The sequence below is a fragment of the Zootoca vivipara genome, chromosome 9 (assembly GCF_965207765.1).
Source record: "Zootoca vivipara chromosome 9, rZooViv2.hap1.1, whole genome shotgun sequence".
In the NCBI taxonomy this organism is placed as follows: Eukaryota; Metazoa; Chordata; class Lepidosauria; order Squamata; family Lacertidae; genus Zootoca; species Zootoca vivipara.
In genome coordinates, this window is record NC_142592.1 from 71,492,867 (window position 1) to 71,519,207 (window position 26,341).

General features: G+C 54.7%; 2 protein-coding genes across 5 annotated transcripts in view; both read right to left on the reverse strand.

Annotated features, from left to right (window-relative positions):
• The window catches only part of LOC148684709 (zinc finger and SCAN domain-containing protein 12-like), a 14,068-nt gene extending 8,712 nt beyond the window's left edge, over positions 1 to 5,356 (reverse strand). Inside the window, exons 1-4 of the mRNA XM_088652558.1 lie at positions 5,220 to 5,356; positions 1,066 to 1,570; positions 797 to 878; positions 421 to 503 (exon numbers count right to left, since the gene is read on the reverse strand). Of these exons, the coding sequence (XP_088508684.1) occupies positions 421 to 503; positions 797 to 878; positions 1,066 to 1,479 (579 nt within the window). The 5' untranslated portion in view covers positions 1,480 to 1,570; positions 5,220 to 5,356. The remainder of the gene's footprint in view (positions 1 to 420; positions 504 to 796; positions 879 to 1,065; positions 1,571 to 5,219) is intronic.
• A 7,761-nt stretch (positions 5,357 to 13,117) lies between these two features.
• DENND6B (DENN domain containing 6B) lies at positions 13,118 to 26,276 on the reverse strand. Of its 4 annotated transcripts, none has more exons than XM_060279364.2 (20): positions 25,969 to 26,276; positions 24,706 to 24,744; positions 24,559 to 24,601; positions 23,711 to 23,823; positions 22,706 to 22,786; positions 20,892 to 20,997; positions 20,328 to 20,407; positions 20,182 to 20,244; positions 19,464 to 19,519; positions 18,713 to 18,835; positions 18,377 to 18,472; positions 18,197 to 18,291; positions 17,918 to 17,983; positions 17,638 to 17,702; positions 17,422 to 17,511; positions 16,952 to 17,005; positions 16,479 to 16,588; positions 15,344 to 15,446; positions 14,660 to 14,734; positions 13,118 to 13,870 (listed from the first exon to the last, which is right to left on the reverse strand). In XM_060279364.2, the coding sequence occupies exons 1-20, from the start codon at positions 26,140 to 26,142 to the stop codon at positions 13,748 to 13,750; spliced, it is 1,755 nt and encodes a 584-aa protein (XP_060135347.1). In that variant the 5' UTR covers positions 26,143 to 26,276; the 3' UTR covers positions 13,118 to 13,747. The 4 variants fall into 4 exon arrangements, with proteins under 4 accessions (XP_060135347.1, XP_060135348.1, XP_088507911.1 ...); XM_060279365.2 differs by having other exon boundaries at positions 25,930 to 26,182; XM_088651785.1 differs by lacking the exon at positions 20,182 to 20,244 and having other exon boundaries at positions 25,930 to 26,183.
• Positions 26,277 to 26,341: the final 65 nt, after the last annotated feature.

Consider the following 26,341-nt stretch of genomic DNA (forward strand, 5'->3'; position numbering starts at 1 on the left):
GGAATCGCACTTTGCGCATGCGCACAAGCGGCGCTTTGACATCCGGAAACCTCGACTTACGAAGACGGCCGCAGAACGGATCGTCTTCGTAAGTCGAGGTACCACTGTATATCTGCAATGACTGAGAAATCATACTAGCGACATTCAAGAGGCGAGTTAAGGTGAGGTGGCTGTTCTAGATCAATCTAGAAATAAAATTATAATGACTGATAAATCAGACTAGCGACATTCAAAAGGCAAGTTAAGGCAAGGTGGCTGATCCTTATTCTCTGCACATTAACCTTCTCAAATGGCATTTCCAGCCTTTTTAAGGGTGGTTTTGACAGAAGCCCAGAGGAGGAGAGAGATTTGTTTGGGTCTGGAGGGACCCTGGCTGCCCCACCCCTCAGCCCCCTTCCCCACAATGCTCTTTCCTTCTACCTGATCTGCTTCCACAGCCATTGCTTCTCCTTCACCACCAGGTAAAGATGCAGGAGGAGGTTTTGCTGACATCACCTGGTCACCTGCGGGAGACAGAAGTAAGTGGGAAGCCAAGAGGGAATGCTCACCTGAGAGGTTCAGCAGTGCCTCTCTAACTCCAGCTGGCCCTTCACAAAAGTCTCACTCACCAAGGGCATGTTGACCTTTGCACCCATTTCATATTATAGTTTTGTAAAAATACATCTCCCCTCCTTGGGGCTCTGGGCCCCACTTGTCTTTCCAAAAACAAAAAAGATTAAAAGATTAAAAGAAACCACAAATTAGATTCAAGATTCACAGAATGCGACCAAACAGAGAAAATCTACTTCCTCCTTACCCAGTGGCCAATCTCTGGTGTCGCACAGAGTCCTCTCTGTCTCAGAGGAATCCAGGCCCAATCCTGCAAACAGATCCTTTTCCTGAAAGAGAAACAAGGATTAAAAACAGAAAAGGATTAGCAGTGACACAGGAAAAAACTTGAGGGGTATACAATCTCATTCCTTGGATTTTTTTTTTAAAGAGGAGGAGCCATTAGTAGAGAATTTAGGGATCCTCTCCCTCCTGTTCGAAGCCTCTTGGGAGTATCTAGAGGAAAGTCTCTCTCACCTGCTTCTCCACCTGCTTCCTCTCCTCTGCCTGACTCAGGAGGAAACCTTCGGCCAGGGCCACCGCCTGGGAACTGGTCTCTGCTCCGCATTCCCTCACCCAGCTCTCCATCTCTGGGGGGAGGACAGCCAGGAACTGCTCCAAGATCACCAGGTCCAGCATCTCAGCTTTCGTGTGCCTTTCTGGCTTCAGCCATCGATGGTAAAGGTTGTAGAGTCGGCTGCAAACCTCACGAGGTCCTTTGGCCTCCTGGCAGCAGAACTGCCGGAACTGCTGGCTCTGCACCTCGGAGCGGAGAGTGTCCTCCTCACCCAGGATCTTCTGCACAGCGTTTCCCCAGAATCCCCCACTGCTCCCAGTTCTGACGGCATGGCCTCTTCCTCCTTCAGGACCAGCTGAGTCTTGCTCATCCATCTTTGCTCTCAGGAAGCCTCCAAGAGAGATGAAGGAATCCCTTGATCTTCTGCCAAGTTCTGTCTGTCCGAATTAGAGGTGGTAGGAAATTCTACAAAGCAAATACATTGTTCTGTTACAAAACTGACATATTGCCTGGAGGAGAAAAACATTCCCTGAGCAAACATGGGTGAGTCTTCCTAGGAACCAGGGCTGGACTCCACTACAAGGCAGACTCTGAGCTGTCTTCAAAAAGAAAATGGAAAAAGGAGAAGCAAGTGTCTAGCCCTCTTTACGGGAAACTGACCATGCAGAATGGGCAGGGATGAACCAGCCTGGGAGCTCCTGTCCGAACCCAAAGACCCGTCCCCAAAGGAGCCAGGCAGAGAAAGCGCAGAGCTGCCACCCTCCTGAGACCTCGCTCCTCCCTGGCAGGACCCTCTGCACCCTGAATTGTGTGGGATGCAGGAGAGGATATCTTGTTTGATTATATCCTTTCCAACTTGTGTTAACCAATTCCACAATTTAGCAGAGTAACACCCCCCTTTTAAACTTACAGCGGATGCATTTCCTCAGGCTCGCTAAAGCCTCTATAATAACTGTCCTGGTATTTTCCCTTTATTCCCTCCTAAAAGATAAGACACGACACAGTCTTCTATAAAAGTATAAAAAGAGCTTACTCACACATTCTGTTCACAATTGGGTCCCAGAAGGCAGACTTAACTTAGAAAAGTAACATACACCTGGAAACTATCCCATAAGGAGACAGTCCCTTTGTTCTCTCTTGGCTGGACAAAGCATATTAGGCTGAGCAGATGCTGCTTCTTTGAATGTGGTCCAATAGAGAGAGAGAGATGGCTGACCAGACCTGCTCTTTTGTTACCTGCACAGGTGAGGCCACGCCCACCTCTAGTCACATGCAGCGGAAGTCTGTCCCAGCCTAGGAGAAACAGGAAGTCCCGACTGGCTGGTCCAGACATCCCCTTTTATGTCCACTCTAGGGATGTTGTACTTGACAGCTCTTGTCTTTTACACCCCACAACTTGGGGGTCCCCCATCCCTGCATGGGTTAATCTGCCCCCCCGGGCCCCAGGCACCCTCCCCTGCAGCCCTGGGATCCCCCTTTTCCCAACATGCCCTATGGAGGGGGAGAGAGGAGACCCACTGGATTCCCAAAAGCACCACTGAGGCAGCATTTGCAGAGCAGAGACAACTGCCCCTCCCCTCTCAGGAAGGGACTGGCAAAGTGCTTTTGCTCAGGAGGAGCCCCCACCCTGCGCGCCTTTATTATGCAGCTCAGCTCTTTGTAACCCTGGCAAAGCCTCGCATAAGGCGCTCCCTCCTCTCTCCTTTTCTGTTTGTGTTTCGAGAGTCGCAGCCCAGGAGGAGCGACCGAAGTCCATTGCACACACGCCCAGGCCTGCTTTATTTAGGGGACCCTCCTGGCTGATGTATGGAAGTGAGAGCTGGACCATAAAGAAGGCTGATCGCCAAAGAATTGATGCTTTTGAATTATGGTGCTGGAGGAGACTCTTGAGAGTCCCATGGACTGCAAGAAGATCAAACCTATCCATTCTGAAGGAAATCAGCCCTGAGTGCTCATTGGAAGCACATTTCCTGAAGCTGAGGCTCCAAGACTTTGGCCACCTCATGAGAAGAGAAGACTCCCTGGAAAAGACCCTGATGTTGGGGAAGATGGAGGGCACAAGGAGAAGGGGACGACAGAGGACGAGATGGTTGGACAGTGTTCTCGAAGCCACCAACATGAGTCTGACCAAACTGCGGGAGGCAGTGGAAGACAGGAGTGCCTGGCGTGCTATGGTCCATGGGGTCACGAAGAGTCGGACACGACTAAACGACTAAACAACAACAACCTGGCTGGCAGGAACATGGGACCCCCAGGGACATCTGGTCCAACCCCCTGCAATGCAGGAATCTTAGCTCAAAAATTCCCCACAGTCAGCCATCCAACCTCTGCTAAAATCTGCAAGAAATGCTGTGAGATTCAGGCAGGGCCCAGCTCTGCTTCTCTTTCCCTCCAGGGTGGGGCAGAGGGTGCAAACCCCTCCAGCTCTGGGCTTGTAAGGATTTTTTCCCAGTAATTTTGCCAGTGGCAGGATTAGCCCCGACGCTAGACACCTCAGGAAGCAGCCCAGACACACCCAGCCCAGCCCTCTGCTTCCTACAGGGGCTGCCCAAAAGGCGGGGGAGCTTCAGAGGTAGACTGCTTCAGCATGCGGAGCTTTCACTGTGCTATCTGATGCCACGCAGAACGGGAGGAGAGAGTGCCTTTGCACACCAGGACTCAGCCCCACATGGCTTCTTAACACACCTGTAAGAAAATTGGGGCTGGCTCTAAAAGCCCAACTCCCCATCAATAGGCCAGCTTATATTTATTCCTTTTGACATTGTGCCTGTGCCTGCCTCCGCTTTCCTCTCAGGCCATTAGTTAAAGGGTTTGAGACCCATCAGAATACTTTCCTAATAAATATTCTGCTGGGCCCCGGGGACAAAGCCTGGCTGGAGGCAGGGAGGGACAAGTTTCAGAGGGAGGATAAGGAGCCCGGCTAGCAGCCCTTGTCTGCTGGGGGCAGAGAGAGATGGCAAGTGGGGCAGACCAAGCTGCTTGTCTCCTTCATAGGACTTCTTTCTTCCCAGGCAGGACAGGGCTCTGCTCAGCACCCCCAGCCCAGGAGAACCTGGGGGTGAAGGCAGGAGCAGCCGCTGCTTCCGTAGGTGGAAGCAGCAAGCTTCTGAGCCAGAGGCAGGAGGGGAGAGGGCTCTGGGGCACCAACCCTGCTTTGGGGCTTCCCAATGGGGGCATTGGTTGGTCACTGTGAAGCAGGATGCTGGCCTAGATGGGCAACTGGCCTGATCCAGCAGCTTCCTATGTCCTAAGTCAGGCATCCCCAAACTTCAGCCCTCCAGATGTTTTGGACTACAATTCCCATCATCCCTGACCACAGGTCCTCTTAGCTAGGGGTCATGGGAGTTGTAGACCAAAACATCTGGAGGGCCGCAGTTTGGAGAAGCCTGTCCTAAGTTCAGTCCACTAGGAGAGGCAGAATCAGGTCTTCTGAAGATACTCCAGTTTTGACCAGAGCGGCTCCCTTGACTGACTAAAGGGCCGTCTTTAGCAAATGCGGTGCCGGGGTGCAAAGATCAACCCAGCGCCCCCAAATGTTCATCTTACTGCTGCCTCCTCCTCCAGAGTAGTAATAAATGCTACTTTCACGGAGGGAATACTGGGGGTGTGGGGGGAGGGAGGGAGGCTTGGCAGGCAAGCTGCGTGCCCGTCAGCCATATTGTTGGTGAGGCACAGCTGGCGGGCGTGCAGGGAAAGGGGAGGCCACCGGCAAAGCCACACAGCTTCCCCCCACTCACTGGGGCACCCCTGAAAGGCTGGCGCCCTGGCACAACGTATCACTAAGCCCTATGGGAAAGACGGCTCTGACTGACTACCTTCTTTCTGCAGCTGCCTGTGGGGCTCAGGGGCCCAGCTAGGTCACTCCTTGGCCGCAGAGCCAGCAGCCCTTCCCCCCTTGTCAAACTTCCTCTCTTGTAAAGTGTTCCTTCATCTTCCTCCCCTCTCCTCGAGAGCCCTCCAGCCAGCCACTGCCACCCCCCGGTCTCTGAGCCCCACCCCAAAGAGAGGTGCCTCCTCACACCGCCTTACAGGGGCCTGGAAAGAGGATGGCCCCAGTCTTGGTGGCCTGACAGAGACAGGCCAAAGGTGAAAGCGAGGCCACCCCCTTACTCACCTTGGGAGGCAGCAGCTCCCCTTCCGCACCGGACCCTCGGCTCCCAGGCAGGCACCACACACAGCAAGCACAAGGAAGGCCGGCAGAGCGCCTGCCGGCCTGGCCTCCCACTTGTCTGCCCGGCCCCAAGAGCAAGGGCTGGTGGACTGGCTGGCTGGGCTCCCTCACCCACCTGCTTGTTTACTCTGAGGCTGCCTCAGCTCCTGGCAACCAGCACCCCCTGGCCAGCCCCAGAGGACCATTTGCCCAGGGAGCTTGCAGCCAGGGCTGCTGCAACAAACAGCCACAGAAGTCTTTGGGAGGTAGAGACGCTAGAGGGCAACCTTTTGAGCTTGGTGTGTCAAATTTTGCCAAAAAACCGAGCATAACTCAGGTCGTGTGTCACTTTGAGAAAAAACCATAATTTCACGATGTTTTTTTTTTAAAAAAAAAGGAAAAAGGGGAGAGAAAAAATTATTAAAGTTTTTTAAAAATAAAAATAAAAAGGGGAAAAATAAGGCAAAACCCAGAGGGCTTTCCCAGTGGGACCATAGCTGCCAAGTCCGGGTCGTAAATATCCGGGATCGGCAGCGCGCGCATGACCGGAAGTTGCGTGACGCAACTTCCGGTGGCGCTTCGCCCTTCTATGGGCACCAGAAAATGGCGCCGCCGGCGCCGGAAGTCGCTTCCGCGCATGACCGGAAACACGTAAAAGCGACTTCTGGCGCCGGCGGCGCCATTTTCTGATGCCCATAGAAGGGCGAAGCGCCACCGGAAGTCGCGTCACGCAACTTCCGGTCATGTGCGGAAGCGACTTCTGGCGCCGCCATTTTCTGGTGCCCATAGAAGGGCAAAGCGGCACCAGAAAAATGGCCGCCGGGCAGAAGCCAATTTAAGGGACAATACCGGGATTTTCCACCAAACGGGAGACCGCCGGGAAACGGTAAGAAAAAAGGGGTTTTCCCGGCGGATACGGGATACTTGGCAGCTATGAGTGGGACTCTGGGCTCAGGCCTTCCTCATGGCCCTCTTCAGCCCACCTCTCCCCTCACTCCCACTCCTTGAGAGAGGAGTTTTAAAATGCATTGGGATTGACCCCCCTCTTTCCCTTGCGGTTGTTTTTTTTTGCGCCCACCGATCTCCTGCTTCAGTCTCTCAGATTTTTAACAGCTTCCCAGCTTTGTTCCACCCAGCCTTCTACCGCAGTATTTTACTTATTATTATTTTAAAAAAGATAAGGGGTGGGGAGGGGGAGGGAAAAGGCTCTCCTCTCAAAAACAGTCAGACAAGCAGGTTTTAATTTAATGGCAGGCCAACCAGCAGTCAAACAACAGTGACAAAAGTGGGAGTGGGGGGTGAGAAGTGGGGTAGGTGAGGATGATAAGGAGGAGATGAGTAAAGGAGGGGATTTGGTGTATAAAATGAAGGGGGGAGTCTATGTATTAAAAGTGGGAGATGGGTGATAATAGTGATGTAGAAGTGTTGATATTGGGGGGAGGGGGGAAAGGGGGATTTAAAAAAAAATGAAGTTAAAAAGTAAACGTAATAATAATAATAATAATGGTAAAAAATGTGGGAAGAAAAATTTAAATGGTAAAAAGTCTAGCTAAGGGGGGGAAACGAGGAGGGTGGGGAAATAAAGTGGTAATAATAAAAATATTGGTTAAATTTTTTAAATTATCTATAGAAAGGAAAATGCATGAGATTTTCACTAGCAGTAGCTGCACTTGCGATATAATTATTAATTTGTATAATAAATTTCCATATATTTAATACTAATATATGTTATTATCGTGGAAACTAAACACATAAATTTACTATTGTACTGTAAAATTGTCCTGTGAAAGAGTTCTAGAAAAAAACAGCCAGCCCACTGGCCAATTCTCCTTTAAACCAAATGCAGAACGTCAAACTAATAAGTATATAAGTTAAAGCAAAATTAAATTTGAAAACTCAGCAATGTTGTCAAATATAACACAAGCCACTCAGGTCAAGGATAAAGCAACATAGCTGCCAAGTTTTCCCTTTTCTCGCAAGGAAGCCTATTCAGCATAAGGGAAAATCCCTTTAAAAAAGGGATAACTTGGCAGCTATGTAAGTTGCAAAAAGCAATTATTGCAAACACGGGAACTAAAATAAATTGAGGAACTTAGCAGTACCAAATGAGAAGAAGTGTGTATCTGAAGAAGTGTGCATGCACACGAAAGCTCATACCAAAATATAAACTTAGTTGGTCTTTAAGGTGCTACTGAAGGAATTTTTTTATTTTGCAAATGAGAAGCATTACTGTTGCTATGCAGGCACAAGCGATTCAATGTAGCCGGCTGATAGGCGTTAAGTATCCAGCAGAGTTGCACAATGTGGCCTTAAGTACCCAGCAGGAAAAAAAAACAATTACTGTTCCCAGCCAAGAACTTGGTATGATAACCAAGGAGTAATTAAGTTGCCGGGAAGGGGCTGCAGAGATGCTTAAAAGTTTTAGGAATCAAAAAAAATAAAGGAGGCTGAGTATTCCTCTCAATAGCATCCACACACCCACCCCAGCAATGACCCAGAGGAGAGGGCAGCTGCTTGCAAGAAATTCCCCCAGGTAGGGAATCCTCCAGTCCAGAACTCAAGCACCAAAACAATTGGCAAAGCAGGGGAAACCCCACTAAACGCGAAATTAGCGGACTTAGGGTGGGGGGCAGTCAAATTGAAAGGGGGGGGGGATAAAAGAGGCGGGGAGGCAGCAACCAGCAGCACAGAGAAATTAATGCAAGCCCGAAAGACCTTCACAGAAAGCGTGAACAGTCAAACAGCCCCCTCCCTCACGCTCAGCTATGCTCATAGCTGCCAAAATAAAAAAAATTCCTTCAGTAGCACCTTAAAGACCAACTAAGTTTTTATTTTGGTATGAGCTTTCGTGTGCATGCACACTTCTTCAGATACGTGCATGCACACGAAAGCTCATACCAAAATAAAAACTTAGTTGGTCTTTAAGGTGCTACTGAAGGAATTTTTTTTATTTTACTTCGATCCAGACCAACACGGCTACCTACCTGTAACCATAGCTGCCAAGTTATCCCTTTTTTACAGGGATTTTCCCTTATGCTGAATAGGCTTCCTCGCGAGAAAAGCGAAAACTTGGCAGCTATGGCTATGCTCGCCTGGTCTTCTCCCCCCATCCCCACACACCAGCACACAATACTCCACGGAGATAGGGCAAAGACTGCAGAGCGAAAATAATAATTACACCCCCCCCACACACACACGCACTGAGCTACTCTCACATTGCCAATACTTACCCAGGAGAAGCAGGAAGGTAATGAGGCTCAGCAGAGGCTGCAGAAAAAAATCCCTCCGAAGGCAGGTGACGATGTGGTGCAGCAGCAGAAAAAGGGTTTGAATGCTGCTGCCGCGCCGGCCAAAATGTAGTCAAACCCCGCCCCCCCAGCTGGCCCCATAGGCCAGCCAAGAGGCTCTGCAGGGATAGGCTGGAGCAGGGGGCCGAAACACGCCCCCTGCTTAGCGATGGAAGCTGGAAGCGTTCGGCTCCCGTGTCAGTGAAAATGGCTTCGCGTGTCAGCACTGGCGGCACGCGTGTCATAGGTTCGCCGTCACAGCGCTACAGGGCATCAGAGGAGGGAGGGAGGGAGGGAGGGAGGGAGGGAGGGAGGGAGGGAGGAAGGAAGGAAGGAAGGAAGGAAGGAAGGAAGGAAGGAAGGAAGGAAGGAAGGAAGGAAGGAAGGAAGAAAGACACTGGCTGGAAACCCCTGGTTTAATACACTGAAAATGCTTTTGATTGACTTATTGAAACCGCCCCTGTGAACTGTGCACTGTGCAGCTAATCCTTTTAAAAGTCTGTAGCATCATGTCCTTCTAATGCAAAAAGTGCAGCTGGGCAGGCCATCTTGAGAGAAGCTTCCTTCTCTCTCTCTCTCTCTCTCTCTCTCTCTCTCTCTCTCTCTCTCTCTCTCTCTCTCTCTCTCTCTCTCTCTCTCTCTCTCTCTCTCTCTCCCTCCCTCCCTCCCTCCCTCCCTCCCTCCCTCCCTCCCTCCAGGGATGCTCATCAGACGCCACCTACTTGCCTGCGCTGCATCACCTGCCAGCCCAGAAGGCTCTCCTACTCCTTCAGGACTCTGGTTTTTATCGCCATGCAACACTTTAGTGGAGGAATCTATACGCGTTTAAAACGGACTTTCGGCTGAGCTGGCATAGCTCAGTTGGTAGAGCATGACTCTTAAAGCTCAGGGTTGTGGGTTCAAGTCCTACGGTGAGCATCAGATTCCTGCATTGCAGGGCCCCTGGAGTCCCTTCCAACTACAATTTTGTGTTGGCACTAAGTTTTCCTTAGCCTTCCTGCTGGCTCTGCTGCCCATCCCCTTTGCTGGCTGCAGTTATTAGCCCACCGGGCTCGGAACGGTCTAGGCAGGGAAAAGGAGCGCATCCTGCCAGGCGCTTGAAGCCCTTTGCCACCACGGATCATTCTTCTGCAAGATGACCCATCGCCACAAACTCTCTAATACCACTCACATCGTTTGTACAAGATCTTCCTCTTTCAGGTGCAAAATCGTAATACTTTATTTGAAGGTTTAAAATGAGCTGTTTTGCCTCTCCTCCTCTGAAGAGTCAGCGCCTGACATGGTTCTGCCATGTGGAGCTTCTCTGGTGTTCTTTTACTCGACAGAAGATGGGAGACGCTCATGTGGAAATGTGTTTGGTAGACATTGAAAAACATTGTGTGGGATTTGGCCTATGGAGCTTTGGCCGTGCAGGAAGTTTTTAGCGTTTGACATTTTTGCTACACTTTTATTATGCTGGAAGCCACCCAGAGGGACTGGAGCAACCCTGTCAAGGGGGTGGGATAGAAGTAATAAATTATTGTTATTCTTAGCAGGGTGTTTGCACATAACTGGGCACTTTATGCATCCATCTCCCCCAATTCAGTGGGTCTACTCTGAGTAAACTAAGCTGGGTTCCCTTCCTGTCTCCAAGAGCATCCTTTTCTTTCCTCTCAGTTGGCTTAGGGTGGGGAGAGCCCTGGGCAACGGGGAGGGGGCCGTGCCTCCATGGTCCACATCAGTCGAAGGCCACCTTCCCCCTGTGCCTCCAGGTGCTATAAGAAAGCTGTAGATATTGTGCAGGATAGTGTGCACCCCGGAAATGGTCTCTTTCAGCTTCTGCCTTCTGGAAGGATGTATAGGGTCATAAAGACCAGGACTAGCCACCTGAGAAATAGCTTCTATCCAAGCAGGGCCGGCTCTAGGTAGACCCCTGGTGGTGCAGGGCACCACGGCGCCGGCCCGCCAGGAGCGCGCCGCGAGCTGTGCCCGCCCGGTCCGCCGGTTCGACAACCACGCTGTGCCTGCCCACCCGCCGCGCCTGTGGCCACCCACCGCGCTGGTAAACGGGGCAGGGGGGCGCCGGAGGGATCCGTTGTTCCACAGCGCCAGGGGCGCTTAAGACGGCCCTGTATCAAAGAGTGATTTTGGTTTTGAATGCAGAGAAAGGCAGTCTGTGAGGAAGGGTCTGTATTCAGTTGTGGTGCACCAGAGTTTTAGGGGCAAATCAGGAGGGGTATTAGAGGTTTTTTTAAAGGGGTTAATTAACTTATATGCAGAATTCACCATGCAAAAGGCTGGACTGGATGAATCCCAAGCCGGAATTAAGATTGCTGGAAGAAATATCAACAACCTCAGATATGCTGATGACACAACCTTGATGGCAGAAAGTGAGGAGGAATTAAAGAACCTTTTAATGAGGGTGAAAGAGGAGAGCGCAAAATATGGTCTGAAGCTAAACATCAAAAAAACTAAGATCATGGCCACTGGTCCCATCACCTCCTGGCAAATAGAAGGGGACAGCAGTCACGAAATTAAAAGACGCCTGCTTCTTGGGAGAAAAGCAATTACAAACCTAGACAGCATCTTAAAAAAGCAGAGATATAACCTGGCCGACAAAGGTCTGTATAGTTAAAGCTATGGTTTTCCCAGTCGTGATGTATGGAAGTGAGAGCTGGACCATAAAGAAAACTGATCGCTGAAGAATTGATGCTTTTGAATTCTGGTGCTGGAGGAGACTCTTGAGAGTCCCATGGACTGCAAGAAGATCAAACCTATCCATTCTGAAGGAAATCAGCCCTGAGTGCTCACTGGAAGGACAGATCCTGAAGCTGAGGCTCCAATACTTTGGCCACCTCATGAGAAGAGAAGACTCCCTGGAAAAGACCCTGATGTTGGGAAAGATGGAGGGCACTAGGAGAAGGGGACGACAGAGGACGAGATGGTTGGACAGTGTTCTTGAAGCCACCAACATGAGTCTGACCAAACTACGGGAGTCTGACCAAACCAAACCCGAGCGCAGCAGGCTCCCCCCTCTCCCTCCCGAAAGCAGGAGCCGAGGGAATTGTGCACAAACAAGGAGCCCCTCGCGAGGTGCTCTATTGTGGGGGGGGGGGCTCTTGGCTGCGGGCCGAGCTGCCCTCTCCCCGGGCCAGAAACAGGAGGAGGAGCTCGCAGGGGGAAAGGCTCTGCAAGCAGGACAAGAGCCTCGCAGCTGTTGCTCCTGGAGGAGACGTTGCTGCCCGCCTGCCCTTCTGCGCCCCATCTTGCCGAGATGCATGCACAGAAGTGCCTCGAAATGTTGCCTTAAAGCTAGGGCTAAAAAAAAGCCAAAAGCAAAACCAAACCGCTCAAAACTCTGTCCCGATTTTCACTTCGGGGAATATGGCAACCCTACTTAAAGCACAACACTTCTCACCAAAGCTTCCCCAGACCCCATGGTTGTTCCCATCAGGGCCTGCGCCCCGAGCTCCCCTTTAACCTGTCAGAAGCCCCCCCCCGCCGTTTATACCCTGATGGGCGGGGTATAAATAATAAATTCATTATTATTATGAATCCGAAGCTGTCAAATTCGTGGCTCCGCAGCGCCCCCCAATGGCCAAAACGGAAACAGCCGACAAGCGCTGCTCTCTGTCGATTGAAGAATACCTGCAGGAAGCTGGGGGGGGGGCACTTGCATCAGGGCACAGGAGCAGTGCCCGATTTACATATAAGCTAAACAAGCTCCAGCTTAGGGCTTCACTCTCTTGGCCCCCCCAAACCATAAAAAACAAATAAAATAAAACCTACTTACAGCAGCCGTGTTTTGTGTTGTGTAGGCTCCTAGGATGTAAGCCATGGGTCCCACCTGCTCCCTCAAATACCACTGTTAGGTCCATCAATGACCATATAGCATATATTCAACAACAAAAAAACAGTGACCATTTGTTGCTGACAAAGGACAGCTGGACACGTAAACGGCCCCATTACCTTCAGTAGCTAAGGGCCTCATCAAACCTAAATCTGGCCCGGAGCAGGCACGCCTTACATAGGGAGTTTTACTGGGGGAAGCTTGTACAGAATTACCGGGATCATGCAACATCAGCCCACAAGGATCTACACTGGTTTGCAGTATGTTCCCGAGCAGAATCCAAAGCCCTCTATGGCCTCTGCCCTGTTTACCTGGAGGGTTTCCCCTCGACCTGCCCCACCCGCTTGCCCCCTTGAAGCAGCACCTCCATCCATTGACCGCCATCCATCCTGCAGACACTCACACAGGACGTGCCCTGCCTTCCCCACTTCCGATTTAGGGGAGCTCAATCGGGGCACCGTCCACGTCCTGGTGATCTCACCCAGCGGCCTCATGCAGATGCTGGAAAGGCTGGCGGAGAGGAGAGGGCCCTGAGGCAGCCCACTTGTGGGTGAAGAGGGAACCCATGAACCCTTGTCTACCGGTAGCAGCACTGGTGAGATTGTGGGCCCATTCTTCGCTTCTGTCCTTCAGCTCAGCCCATTCCCATTCCCAACATTTGCCAGCCAGTTTCCCTATAAAAAGCTTTATTCAGAAGAGCAGTTTGCACCACCCACTCCAGAAGAACAAATGAAATTAAAAACAAGACCAATTAATTGCACATTTATTCCAAAGCCTGTTAAAACGACTGAGTTTAATTCAACAAAGCGGGTGAACTGGATCCAGTGACGCCAGCGTTTCAAAGACTGGTGATCCTTTACTCCTCCAGCGCCCCGTCGGGGAATCTTATTGCCCCCCCAAAGGGGGGCACTACCCCCCGCATTGGGAACCTCTGGCTTAGACAAGGGGGGGTGTAAAAAGGCAATAAATAAAGATGGCCGAGGCAAAGCTCAGCAGCAAAGGCTCCTGACGACCAACACATATTCATTTACTGCCGCTGCACAGCAGGCACATCCAGACACACATGGGGGGGGAAGGGGTTTGGGGGGGCAGGGTGGAGGGACTGCCTCTTGCCCTCACGCAGGGCCATGAAGGAGAGGGGCTTGCTCACGCCAGGGCCACTGCCTGCCTTGCGGAAGACATTTCTGCCTTCTCCGGCACAGGGGAGACGTGGGCGCAGCAACTGGCAGGAGAGGGTCCTGCAGGCAGAAGAGCTTCTGTGGGGAGGAAGGGCGGCCCCCTCCAAGAGCCCACGGGGCGCCCCACTCCAGGCCCAGCCTGCCAAGATGGGGGGCAGCTGCCTCCCCACAGTTGGGTTCCTCCGGCCCAGGCAGCCTTTACTGGGGGCCCAGGACGGCCTGGAGGTCCTCCGGCAGCGACCCGACGGTGGTGGCGATGTAGAGGCCCACCCGGTGCAGAATCTCCTCCTTCACGGGGAGGCGGTGGCACCTAGCGCGCACCTGCCGGGGGAGGGAAGGCACAAGAGTTAAGGCAGCAGAGAGCTGAACTCTGGAATTCCCTGCCGCAGGAGGTGGCTGTGGCTTGAAAAAACACATTAATGGAGGAGGAGGAGGAGGAGGGGGCTCTGCCCTCCAGAGTCAGATGGAAAAATGCTTCCGAGCGCCATTTTCTGGAAAGCACAGGAGGGGAGAAGGCTGCTCCTGGGCCCAGATCCTGCTTGGGGGGGGGGCATCTGGCTGCCCACTAAGGACAGGATGCTGGCTGAGATGGGCCCCTGTGGCCTGATCCAGTCTCAGGCTCTTATATTCTGAAGACCAGTCCAGTGGGAGAGGCAGAATCGGGTCATTAAAAGTGACTGACTGACTGAAGCCGCCCCATAATCTGGGCAGCCCGTCCTTTCCAACGTCTGTATCACCATTTCTTTCTGACGTACCAAGTGCCCACCTTGAGAGAAGCTGCTCCTCTCTCCATTTCGCAACAGGGGATGCTCACCAGGCGCCAACTGCCTGCCTGCCTGCTCCCACAGACGGGCACCAACCCATCGCCTGGCGACCCAACAGGATCTCCTCCTCCTTCAGGACTCTGGTTGTTGCCCACATGCCAAAGTTTAGCGGAGGGATCTCTGGTCCCCTGAGATTTCCTTAGGGGATTCCCAAGGCTGAAACAGGCCTGGCCAGAGTCTGGAGAGGCCAGCCAGCCAGGCTCCGCTCTGCTCCCTCGAGAAGAGAGCCCTGATCTGAGCACCTTCCATCCATCAGGCACAACTCGCTTGGGAGCATCCTGCTTACCAGCTTCTCCTGGAGCTTCAGGACCAGGTCGACCACCTCAACCTCAGACTTGTCCTTCACCCAGGACCGGATGTTCTGTGGGAAGAGTAGCTGACTCAGCTGGGAAGACACCTCCTTGCTTGCTCCCCCCCCCCCAGAGCAGAGCTGGGCAACGGCGGCCCTGATCCTGGTGCCACTTTCTGGCGCACCTGCTAGGAATCTTGCAAAGCACGGGGGGGGGGCTGTCTGGGTAAATCTGAGCCCGACTTAGCTGGAGAGGAGCCCAGCCCAGGTGTGTCTTGCTTGGCTCTTTGTGAAATGCTGAGCAGCAGACGCTTGGACTCTGCAAAGCCCTCAAGCGGACGGCGAAGAAATACTAGTCAAGGAAATGGAGCAAATGCCCATCTCCTTTCCAGCCTTGCTGCTGCCCGAAGGCGGTGATGCGAGCCCAGCTCTGATCTCCACCCAGGAAACCTGGTCAGGTAAAGCAGCAGCAGCCAGGGGGGGGGGGACTGGGGACCGGGACCAGTGCCGATTGTTTGAGGCTGAATCGCCCAGGAAAGTGCTGGCCTCGCAGGCAGCAGCAGCAGCAAACCCCTGAGGGCTGAGATTGCCCAAAGTATAGCAGCCCCAAGCGGAAGGAGGGCGTGTGGGCAGCCCCCCCAATGCAGGAGCCCCCCCCTCGCCCTCCCATTCCCCACGCACCGCCTCTGAGATGGCTTCCAAGTGCAGGGCCTCCAGCTTGTGCATCATCTCCCGGTGCCTCTGGCGGTACCAGCCATCAAAGTTCGGGGATCGGAAGAAGCGCCTGGTGGTGGGGAGAGAAGGGGGCTGGGTGGGTGCTGCAAAGGGGCCACGGGGGGGGCGGGCTGGGGTTTCAGACAGAGGCTCGGCCTAGTCCTTAAACCACAGGAGCAAACTGGGTCCTGCAAGGCCTGCCGGGCCTTCGTTGGCTTCCAGTCCTCAGTGGCCCCGAGAGTGAGGGATGGCCGAGTCCCATTTGCGATGGGCAGGGAGGGTCCGGCGCTTATCAAGGCTGAGATCTGCAGCTGAGACCCAGTGGAGGGAAGCGGCCCAGAGTGGGGTGTGCAAGGAGCCGAGCCAGGGGATTTGGGGCGCCAGGGGAGGACTGCAGCCTAAGCCACGTCTGCCAAGGAGCCGGGATGTCAGCAAGAGGGAGCTCCATTTTCTGAGTGACGTGATGCAGACAGAGCCAGCTCCTTCCCTCTCTTGCTCTCTCCCTCCTACCCTCGGCTGTCCTCTTCTGGCACATGACCAGGGCAGGGCTGGAGCTCCGGGGCAGAGCCTCTCCCTCGCGTGCAGAAGGTCCCAGGCAGGGCTGGCAAGGAAAGCTGAGCTGTGGACCCCAACTCAGGCTCGGAAAGAGGCAGCAGCAGCTTCCCACACCAAGTCTGGCCCTCTTCCTCTAGGGCTGCCCCCAAGGGCTGTTGTGAGACGGGCGAGGGGGCCTGCTGCTAATAGCTACAATGTCCCCTTCCCTGCTTGTAGAAAAGGAGGTCCCCAGGGAATGGCCTCTCACCAGATTCAGGAGTGAACAGCTAACCCACAGTTTAAGGGAAAAAGCAGCCTTCTTTTTGGATTGTGTACTATTTCGAAATATGATTGGAGTGAGTTTGGAGGTTCCCCCATAGGACCAACTCCCCGATGCTGAACATCTTGCTCCTAAGGGCTCCTGCCTGCTTTGCTCCTTGACACCCTAGCTTTCCCCACACAGGGAAGAGCATTGGGGTTTGTATGGGATCAGCCACCTCCCCCCTGGTTGAGCCCTCCTGGGGCTGAGCTGTCCCAGTCGGGAGCTTTCTGCCAGCCCAAGGCCTACCTGTACAGGCCCACCCAGTCCCCCTTCAGCACGCAGGTGAGCTGAGGCCCAGCATGCTCCAGGGTCTTGAGGAAGTCCTCCTGCTGGAAAGGGCGGATCTGAGGGGGGTTCTGAGCACGTGAGAGAGAGAGAGAGAGAGAGAGAGAGAGAGAATGAACCCGTGGCAAACTGGGCACTCCCTCCTTCCATGCAGGGGAGCCATGCTCAGCCTGGCATGCCTCAACCTCCTCCCACAGCCGAGCGACACCCATTCCGGCCAGGGGGCTGGAGCCACAAAGTCCACTGTGGTCCGCAGAGCATGCGCTCAGCCAGTTGTTCCACTTGCCTGCATGCGCCCTGCAGGACTGGCCCCTACAGCAGCCGGGCCAGAGGAGCCTGCGGGTGACCCAGGGGGTGAAGACCCACTGGTGCTGCACCAGAGGGCAGCCCTGAGAGCTCAGAACTGAGCGGGGGGGGGGGACCCGACCACATACCTTCCAGGGGGTGATGGCCCTCTGTAGTGGCATGAGGCTCGCCATGTAGTGCTCCTAGAGAAGGCCAGGAGGGAGGGAGAAATCAGAGGACCCCCTTTCAGCTCTGCCGAGAAGAGGCCTCCCCCCCGACAGTCATGCAGCTCCAGGGGTGGGGGGTGGGGGTGAGATGGCCTGAAATAGGCAGCCTCCTCCCAGGGGGCAGCAGGAGGACAGCAACCTCCCATGGCCCCCCCATGGAAGAGAACCTGCTGGGCATGCAGAAGGCCCCCAGGCCCCACGTAGGGCAGGGAGAGAGCGCCCTGGCTGCCAGTCTGTGGGGGCAACAGGGAGGGGGACGCACCTCCATGCCCACGTCAGTCAAAGGCTGCCTTCCCCCTGTGCTCCCTTGTCCTCCAGGCCTCCGCATTTCCCTGGGAAGGCCGAGGCTGGGGGGAGGGGGCACCTGCCCCCCTCCAGCTGCCGCTACTCACCAGGGGAATAATGAAACTCTGCGTGAGCTCCAGGAGGTGGCGCCGCAGCAGGGCGCTCTGGGCGTCGGAGGGCTGCTTCTTGTGGATGCCCTGCAAGGTGGGAGGGGGGGTCATTGCGCTTGTGGGGCCACTGGCCTCTCCCTGCACGGCTCTGACCCCCAGGGGGGAACTGGGCTCCAAGCAACCAGCCCCTCCCCACCCGCAGCGCCCGCTCACCTTCAAGAGCTGCTTGATCAGGTTCTTGTCCTTGTGCAAGAAGGTCTTGTAGGAGGTGTAAAGTCCTGCAGCCAGAGACACCCCCCCCCCCAGGAAGTGAGGCCAGGAGGGTCCTTCGCAGGGAACGCCATGGAGCCCCCTGTGTTTCCCAGGTGAGTGAGAGGCACCTGATGCAGCCCCCCACCAGCAGGGGCTGGGAGAGCCCCCGAGAGGCTCCTCAAGGCACCCTGAGGCCCACCTTTGCGGCCCCTGGGGACAGAGCCAGAGCCTTGCTCCTTACCCGGCTTGGCGTCCAAGGACTTCAGCTTGGCCAGCTTCTTCACCTTGACCTGCTTGGGCAAATCCCCTAGGGAAAAACACAAGGCCAAAGGGTGGGGGCTGCGGCTGCTGTGCTCCCTCCCGACACAAGGAGCTGCAAGCCAACCCGTCCCTGAGCCTGGCTGGCCTTCCGGGCATGGGCTCCTGTGGCCCTGGCTGAGCCCTGGACTGCTCCCCCTCCCTCTCCAGTTCCCAAGGGCCAGGATCCTGGCAGGCAGGCGGCCCCAGAGCCCCTCCTCACCGGCCATCTTGAGGTCCCCCAGGCGCAGGATGTGAGGCCAGTGCTGCAGAGTCTTGATGAAGAAGGGATTGGTGACGCCCAGGACAACGCTTGGCCTGGGGGGTGGGGAGAAGGGGGAGGTCAATCCTCAGCTAGGAACCCCCAGTCTGCCCCCCCGGCAACACCCCCCCGGACACTCACGGGGCCTGTGTCCGTGTTGTGTACTCCTTGAACTCGCTGTCGTGGATGGTGAAGTAGGGGCGGAAGTCGCAGCAGAACTTCAGGGGGGCCAGGCAGCTGGGGGAAAGGGAGGGGGCAGTCTGTCAGGGAGCTCCGACAGGCACCCCCAAACCAACCAGGGGGGCAGGGAGACTGCTATAGGTGCTGGCAGAACCCCCCTCATTGCCCTGATAGGGGGTCCTCTTTGTCCTCCACCCTCCCCTTCGCCAAGGGGCTCTGAGGGTCTTTTAACCAGGGGCAACTCTGGAGCCCAACAGGCAAACCGGGCCTAGGCGCCCAGCGGCCCCCCCCCCCCACCTGGTCAGGGCAAGGACCATCTCGGAGGAGGCGGCAGGCGAAGGTGCCATGACCACAAGGGGCTCTCCCAGAAGCAGCAGCTCCCACAGCGCCTGCAGGTGGATCAGGACCGGCTGGAAGCACCTGCGGAGAGAGCGGGAGGGGGGCAGGTGGGGCCAGGCCAGGGCAGGCTCGCCTCGGGGCAGAGGCACCCTCACCCCTATTGCCAGGCCCCAGAAAGCGGGGCGAGGTGGCGCATCGAAGCCTCCCCAGGCTCCCAGCCAGCAGGCCCCCCAGAGACAAGAGCCGCTTTGTCCCCAGAGCAAAACTGTCCCCATGAGCCTCTGGGGCTCCCACCACCAGATGGGGGGGGATGAAAGGAGCCCCCCAGGGTGAGGGGAAAACTCCTAAGAACCCCAGAAGAACCAGCTGGATTAGGCCCAAGGGAGCCCCAACGTCCTCTTTTCACAGGGGCCAAGCAGATGGGGATCACGCAGGATCCGAACTCAAGAGCAGGTCTCCCTGCCTGAGGTTTCCAGCAACTGGGACTCAGCAGCAATCCTGCCTCTATCTGGGGAGGCTAGGAGCCAGCCACTGCCCTCTTCCCTTCCATGCATTTGTCCATCCCCCTTTAAAGCCACCCAAGCTGCCTTTCACTGAAGCAAAATCCCCTCCCTGGGGAGGCTCTGGGCCAAGGGGGAGGGAGGCAGGCTCCCCCGAGAGCCCCCCTTTGCCCCTTCTAGCAGGGGGCAGAAAAAGAGAGTGCTCTCACCTGAAGAGGTCCAGTTCGTGGATGCTGGGAAGGACTAGGGGGGCTGGCAAGAGGTTCTGGGAAGAGGAGGGGAGGAAGGGAGTCAGTGGTTGACCCAAATGGAGCTTCAAGTCTCAGTCCAAATCACAAGGGAGTCACGGTTAGCATCAGAGGGAAGGGCAAGAGGAGTCATAATAATGACAACAATAATTTTATTATTTCCGCCCCGCCCATCTGGTTGCGTTTCCCCAGCCCCTCTGGGCGGCTCCCAACAGAACACTAAAAGCAGAATAAAACTTCAAACATTAAAAACTTCCCTAAACAGGGCTGCCTTCAGATGTCTTCTGAAAGTCAGAGCGAGTGGCATTTAGAGGTCCTTGGAGGGATGCAATCTGGCAACTCCAGGCAGAGACCAGCAACAAGCCCTCCCACTGGTGGAGGCCCCCACAGACCGAACCACAAGGGCAATCTCTGCCCTGCGGAGCTGAAGAACGGCATCTTGCCACCCAGGCTTTCTGACACGTCACATCTAGTCCCCGCTCCCCTGGAATGCAGGAATTGTTGCTAAAGCACCTCTGACAGGTGGCCCCCCCAAGCTCTGCTTAGAAACCTCCAAGGAAGGAGAGTCCACAGCTTCCCGAGGGAGACCCTCGAACGCTGGTTACTGTGCTGCAGGGAAAAGTATGTGCCATGGCAGGGTCCCCCCCCCCCAGCACCTCCAAGTCCCAGCAGCTCTCACCTCCTGATTCTGGGGCTTGGCGGGGCTGGAGCCAGGCTTGTCCAAGCGGGAGGGAATCCTCACCTGCGCCATGAAGAGGGACAGGCAGAGTGAGCGCCCAGAGCCCAGAGCCCCCTCCCCTGCTGCCCCCCGTCCCTGCCAGGTACCTGAATGACGACACCCATCACTGGGAGATTGAGGATCTGGCCGGGCACAGGAGGCGGCCACTGGTCAATCTCGCTGCACACTGGAAGAAGCAAGGCCGTTTTAGGAGGGGGCCCTGGACTCCCCCACCCCAAATGCGGTGGTCCCCGCCTCCTTCCATCCCATCCTGGGGGAGGAGGGGAAAGGCCAACATAGTGGCAGCCATCTCTCCCCACGTATCTGGGAGATGAGAGGCTGAGAAGCAGGGAGTGGGGCGCCTTGGAGATAAGACAGAAGGGGTTCCTCTTGGGATGGGGTGAGCAGCAGGTCACCCTGCAAAGCTGGCCGGCAGGAGATTCAGGACAGGCAAAAGGGCCCCCTCTGCACGGTGTTCCCGGCAGCCTTGGCCAACCTGGTGCCCTCCAGGCCTTTCGGACCATGGCTCCAATCAGCCAGCACAGCACAGCTTCCCGTCCCCTGTGCTGGTTGGGGCTGCTGGGAGTTGTAGTTCAAAACACCTGGAGGGCGCTAGGTTGGGAAATGGTGTTGCCTGCCAGGGTCACAAGGGGTAACCAGTCCCTCCTCACCTGCCTCCAGGCACGGATCCAGCTTGTCAAAGTATTCTGGGGCTATGAGCTGCAGCAAGGCCTGGAAGAGGTTCACGTAGGGGAGGCGAGACACCAGGACAAGAGACTGGAGGAGAGAGGGAGAGAAGGAGGGAGAAAGAGAGAGAGGGAGGGAGAGACATGGACTTCTGGAGCCAATTAATACAGAAAACTGAAGCAACAGCAGACAACTTACACAAAATATTACAAGAACATAGGTAAAGGTAAAAGGACCCCAGACCATTAGGTCCAGTCATAGAATCATAGAGTTGGAAGGGACCACAAGGGCCATCCAGTCCAACCCCCTGCCAAGCAGGAAACACCATCAAAGCATTCCTGACAGATGGCTGTCAAGCCTCTGCTTAAAGACCTCCAAAGAAGGAGACTCCACCACACTCCTTGGGAGCAAATTCCACTGCCGAACAGCTCTTACTGTCAGGAAGTTCTTCCTAATGTTTAGGTGGAATCTTCTTTCTTGTAGTTTGAATCCATAGCTCCGTGTCCGCTTCTCTGGAGCAGCAGAAAACAACCTTTCTCCCTCCTCTATATGGCATCCTTTAATATATTTGAACATGACTATCATATCACCCCTTCTCTTCTCCAGGCTAAACATGCCGAGCTCCCTAAGCCGTTCCTCTTAAGGCATCGTTTCCAGGCCTTTGACCATTTTGGTTGCCCTCCTCTGGACTCTGGGGTTGCGGCGCTCATCTCACTTTACTGGCCAAGGGAGCTGGTGTACAGCTTTTTCCGGGTCATGTGGACAGCATGACAAAGCCGCTTCTGGCGAACCAGAGCAGCGCACGGAAACACCGTTTACCTTCCCACCAGAGCAGTACCTATTTATTTACTTGGACTTTGACATGCTTTTGAACTGCTAGGTTGGCAGGAGCTGGGACCAAGCAACGGGAGCTCACCCCGTCGTGGGGATTCGATCCGCCGACCTTCTGATCGGCAAGCCCTAGGCTCAGTGGTTTAAACCCACAGCGCCACCCATGTCCCTTATTACAAGAACGTAGTTACGTATAAAAATGTTACGTTAATACAATATTCCTGATACAGTAGTGTCACAGGCGCGGTAGCGGCTACTCTAGAGTAACGACTCCTCCAGGCGTTGTCTTTTCATGCTTTTATTCAGTGCTGATTATTTACAGTGCAGAACAGTGCTATATACATGTTGTCAGTTAGGGGTCAGAACCTCCAAATGGAGATTCGCGCATTTTCTTCCAGCAAAGTAGTCTAGGAATACTGAATCTCCGCCCCCGTCGTTTCCTGCGCAATTCCGAGGTCGGCGGGATTGGCCTTCTTCCCTTGCCTCCCACTTCCCTTCCCACACTGGGCATGGGCTCCGCTACCTTGCCTGAGCCTCGGTCACCACTTCCTGAGTCGCCGCTGGAGATATCTCCCTCCCCACTAGCACTAGCGCTGGGCGACGAGCTGGTACTTAAGATGGGAGGGACCTGCCTGTAGCTTCTGTCCCTCACAAGTAGCTATACATCAATACCGAGTCCTGGTCCTCCCTCTCAGCCTCCAGGTTCTCACCCAGCCAGGGTCCAAACAAGCTCTTTGCTCACCCACAGAGAAGAGTTCTCAGAAACAGCAGACATCTTCCTCATCTCTCCCTCTAGACTCGCCTTTTATGGGCAGCCCAAGGTGGATGGTGCTTCCTCAGGCTGCCCACAGCTGTGCCCCATTCAGCCTCCCTCTCCACACCCAGCTCCTACACTGGCAAGGAGCGACTCCAGCTTTGTGCAAAGGAAAAGGCTGAGCGGCCAGGCTTGGCTTGCGCCTCCACTCACCTTCTGGAAGTAGCCTCTCTTCACAGAGCTGTCCTTGACTTGCCGGAAGAACACATAGCCAAAGTAGTGTGCAGGGTCTCTCTGGGTTGGGGAAGCAGAAGTGTCTGTGAACAACCCCCCACAATCACTTTCAGCCCCAGTGCCACATCCCCACAGCTACAACCCTCTAGAGCAGGGATAGGCAACCTAAGGCCCGGGGGCCGGATGCGACCCAATCGCCTTCTCAATCCGACCCGCGGACGGTCCAGGAATCAGCATGTTTTTACATGAGTGGAATGTGTCCTTTTCTTTAAAATGCATCTCTGGGTTATTTGCGGAGGATAGGAATTTGTTCATTCCCCCCCCCCCAAAAAAATATAGTCCAGCCAACCACTTGGTCTGAGGGACAGTGGACTGGCCCACGGCTGGAAAAGGTTGCTGGCCCCTGCTCTAGAGACTGCTTTCCATTCAGCAGGAACTTGCCACCCTCACATCAATCCGCCTGGCACATGGGGGCCCGAGTCCTCCAGGAGGGGCACAGGGTGTGCCAATCCAGACACAGCTTGGCTTGCGCATCACTAGGAACCCATGGAGGGAAAGGCTCTCCCCTCAGAGAAGGAAACACTTGGGGATTGAGCCAAGAAAGGAGAGCCCCCGGGGGTCTTTCTCCTCAGCCTGATGCTGAGCCTGGGTCTTGCGGTGCACTCACTCTCCCAAGGACCAGCTGACACACACACACACACACCCCCGGCAATTGCTCCATTTCTGCCTCTCCGCAGAACAGTGGTCTGAGAAAGCCAAGTTCATCCCCAGAGATGCTGTTCAGAATTGATGCATTTCAAATTTAACATTTTTTTAAAGTAAGTTGTTTAAAGTCTATTTTTGGTTCTAAACGACAAGTAATAATAATGATAATAATTTACAGCTCAGAAATGCTAAAAACTGACGTGTCGTGGAGAAAAAACCCAGACCAAAGGCAAGCATCTCAACCCTTTTGCTTTGAACCCTGAAAATATCACAACTGACCTGTAATGATACCGCAGCTTCCCTGTTATATTCAAAGTCATCCCCAAACAACGCATTTCGCTGCCCCCCAGACTGTCGGAAGCGAAAGCTGAACTGGGTGTCTCCAAGGCTGCCTGGGATGCACAGAGACAGGGCAGGAGAAACAGAGCAGCTGAGAAAATGGATTCAAGAGGATTCTGCCCTCCTCAAAAATCAACAGGCCTGAAGCCATCGTCCAGGGTGACTGCAGGGCCCCACACAAGCTGGAAAAGGACACCGGCGTGAAAGTCCAGAGGCAGAGGACTCCTCTGCCCTGCCTAAGAGTTGCTGTGGGCAGTATTCAGGTTGGATGCATAGCACTAATCCTGATAGGGGACAGAACCTCTACCCGTTACACCAGTGTTTGCAACTCCTTCCCTAACAATTCTGAGTGACTGCAGAGACACAGACTGAATGCTACCAATTAAGACTCTGCCTTTTTCCAGGAATCTGTGTGGGGCATTTTAGAAAGTCCATAGAAAAGCCGTTCTCTGTTGAGCCACCGCTTCAACCGCCTAGAACTTGACGTTGTTGGAAAAACACAATACAGTCATACCTGGGTTTAAGTACGCCTCTGTTTGAGTATTTTCAGTTTAAGTACTCTGCGGACCTGTCTGGAACGGATTAATCCACTTTCCATTACTTTCAATGGGAAAGTTTGCTTCAGGTTAAGTACGCATCAGGTTAAGTACGGACTTCCAGAACCAATTGTGTTTGAAAACCGAGGTACCACTGTACATGTAGTAAAGCAGTTCATATCAGCCGGGGGTTCAATGACTGTAATGCCTCCATATTGCACTCTGTCCTGACCCTGTGCCAAACCCACTTACCTGAGTAAGAGTCGGGGAAGGACAGGTAGCAGATGGTTGTTTTCTGGAACACAGGAAGTGAAGAGGGTGTGAAGAGCAGCTCCTCCCCCCACACCCTACCCCACAGGCTTTGGGGCCAGGGCAGCAGCGGGGACACAGCCCTCTCACCTCTTTTTCCGTCAAGGTGTAGTCAGGGGGATACACCAGCTGCAAAAAAGGAGAAACTCTCAGCGGTTGGACATGGCAGGGAGACCAGCTTCTTACGCCCTCTGAGCCGCAGGTGGCAGAGTCCAGCCCCTCCCAGCAAAAGCCACCTCGATTTCCTTGCAGCATTTGGAGGGGGCACTGGAGACTTCTGGAGGCTCCAGAAGTCCATGTCTGCACCTGCTCTGAGAGGCAGCCTGGCCCGGGGAGATTGCCTCACCTGAGGCTTCTGCTAGGGTGGCCCTAAAGTTATCTCCTTCTTGGACTACTGCAATGCACTCTACCTGGGGCTCCCTTTGAAGGTGACTTGGAAACTACAACTAATCCAGAATTTGGCAGCTAGACTGGGGACACTGGTCCTGAAAGACCTACATTGGCTCCCAGGACGTTTCCGAGCACAATTCAAAGTGTTGGCACTGACCTTGAATGCCCAAACCGGCCTCGGCCCAGTATACCTGAAGGAGCGTCTCCACCCCCATCGTTCTGTCTGGACACTGGGGTCCAGCACCAAGTGCCTTCTGGCAGTTCCCTCTCTGTGAGAAGTGAGGTTACAGGGAACCAGGCAGAGGGCCTTCTTGGTTGTGGCACCCTGGCACCCACCCTGTGGAACCCCCTCCCACCACATGTCAAAGAGAGAAACAACTACCGTGTTTCTCATATTATAAGACACGTCTTATATTTATTTTTTCCTCAAAAAAACACACTATGGCTTATTTTCAAGGGATGTCTTATTTTTTTCCTCCTCCTCCTGCCGCGGCCAGCATTGCTGCTGCACCTATCACTATGTCTTATTTTCGGGGTATGGCTTATATTCCTTGAATGCTTAAAAATCCTGCTATGGCTTATTTTATGGGGATGCCTTAAAATATGAGAAACAGGGTATCTGACGTTTAGAAGACATCTGAAGGCAGCCCTGTACAAGGCAGCTTTTTAATGACTGATGTTTTAATGTATTTTTAGTCTTTTGTTGGAAGCCGCCCAGAGTGGCTGGGGAAACCCAGCGAGATGGGTGGCGAATAAATAATTTTTGTTTTTATTTTATTATATTATCTTCTCTCAGAGTGTCCCACCCAAGAGAAGAAGTGGGCAAAGGGGCCGCACGGCTCAGTGTCGCCACAAACCGGGAGAGCCCCGAACCAAGAAGCAACGGGGGAGAAGCTGCTCCGCTTCCCGAGGCGACTGCCTGACCTGCGGAACTCCCCCCGGGCGCCTCTGGGCCTCACCCACCTCCACCGCCTGGCCCAGCTCCAGGTCGAAGGTGACAGCGCACACACACTCCAGCCACGCCGACAGGCGCCCCCAGGGCAGAGCCGAGCCGCCGCCGGCCGAGGGACTCCCGGGGCCCGGAGAGGAGAGGCGCCGGCGGCCGCGCATCGCCTCCAGCCCGCCCGGAGCCTCCATGACGGCGGCGGCGGCGGCGGAAGCGGGCCCTGCGAGGAGGCCCCGCCCCTTCCGCCACCGAGCGCGCCGGGCCTAGAGAGGCCCCCCGAGCCCTCCAGCGCCCCCAGCAGGCCGGAACGACCGAGAGCGGGGAAGGGGGGGCGAGGGGCGCCGCGGCGGCGGCAGATAGTCCTCGCGCCCGGGAGGAGGGGGAGGCGGC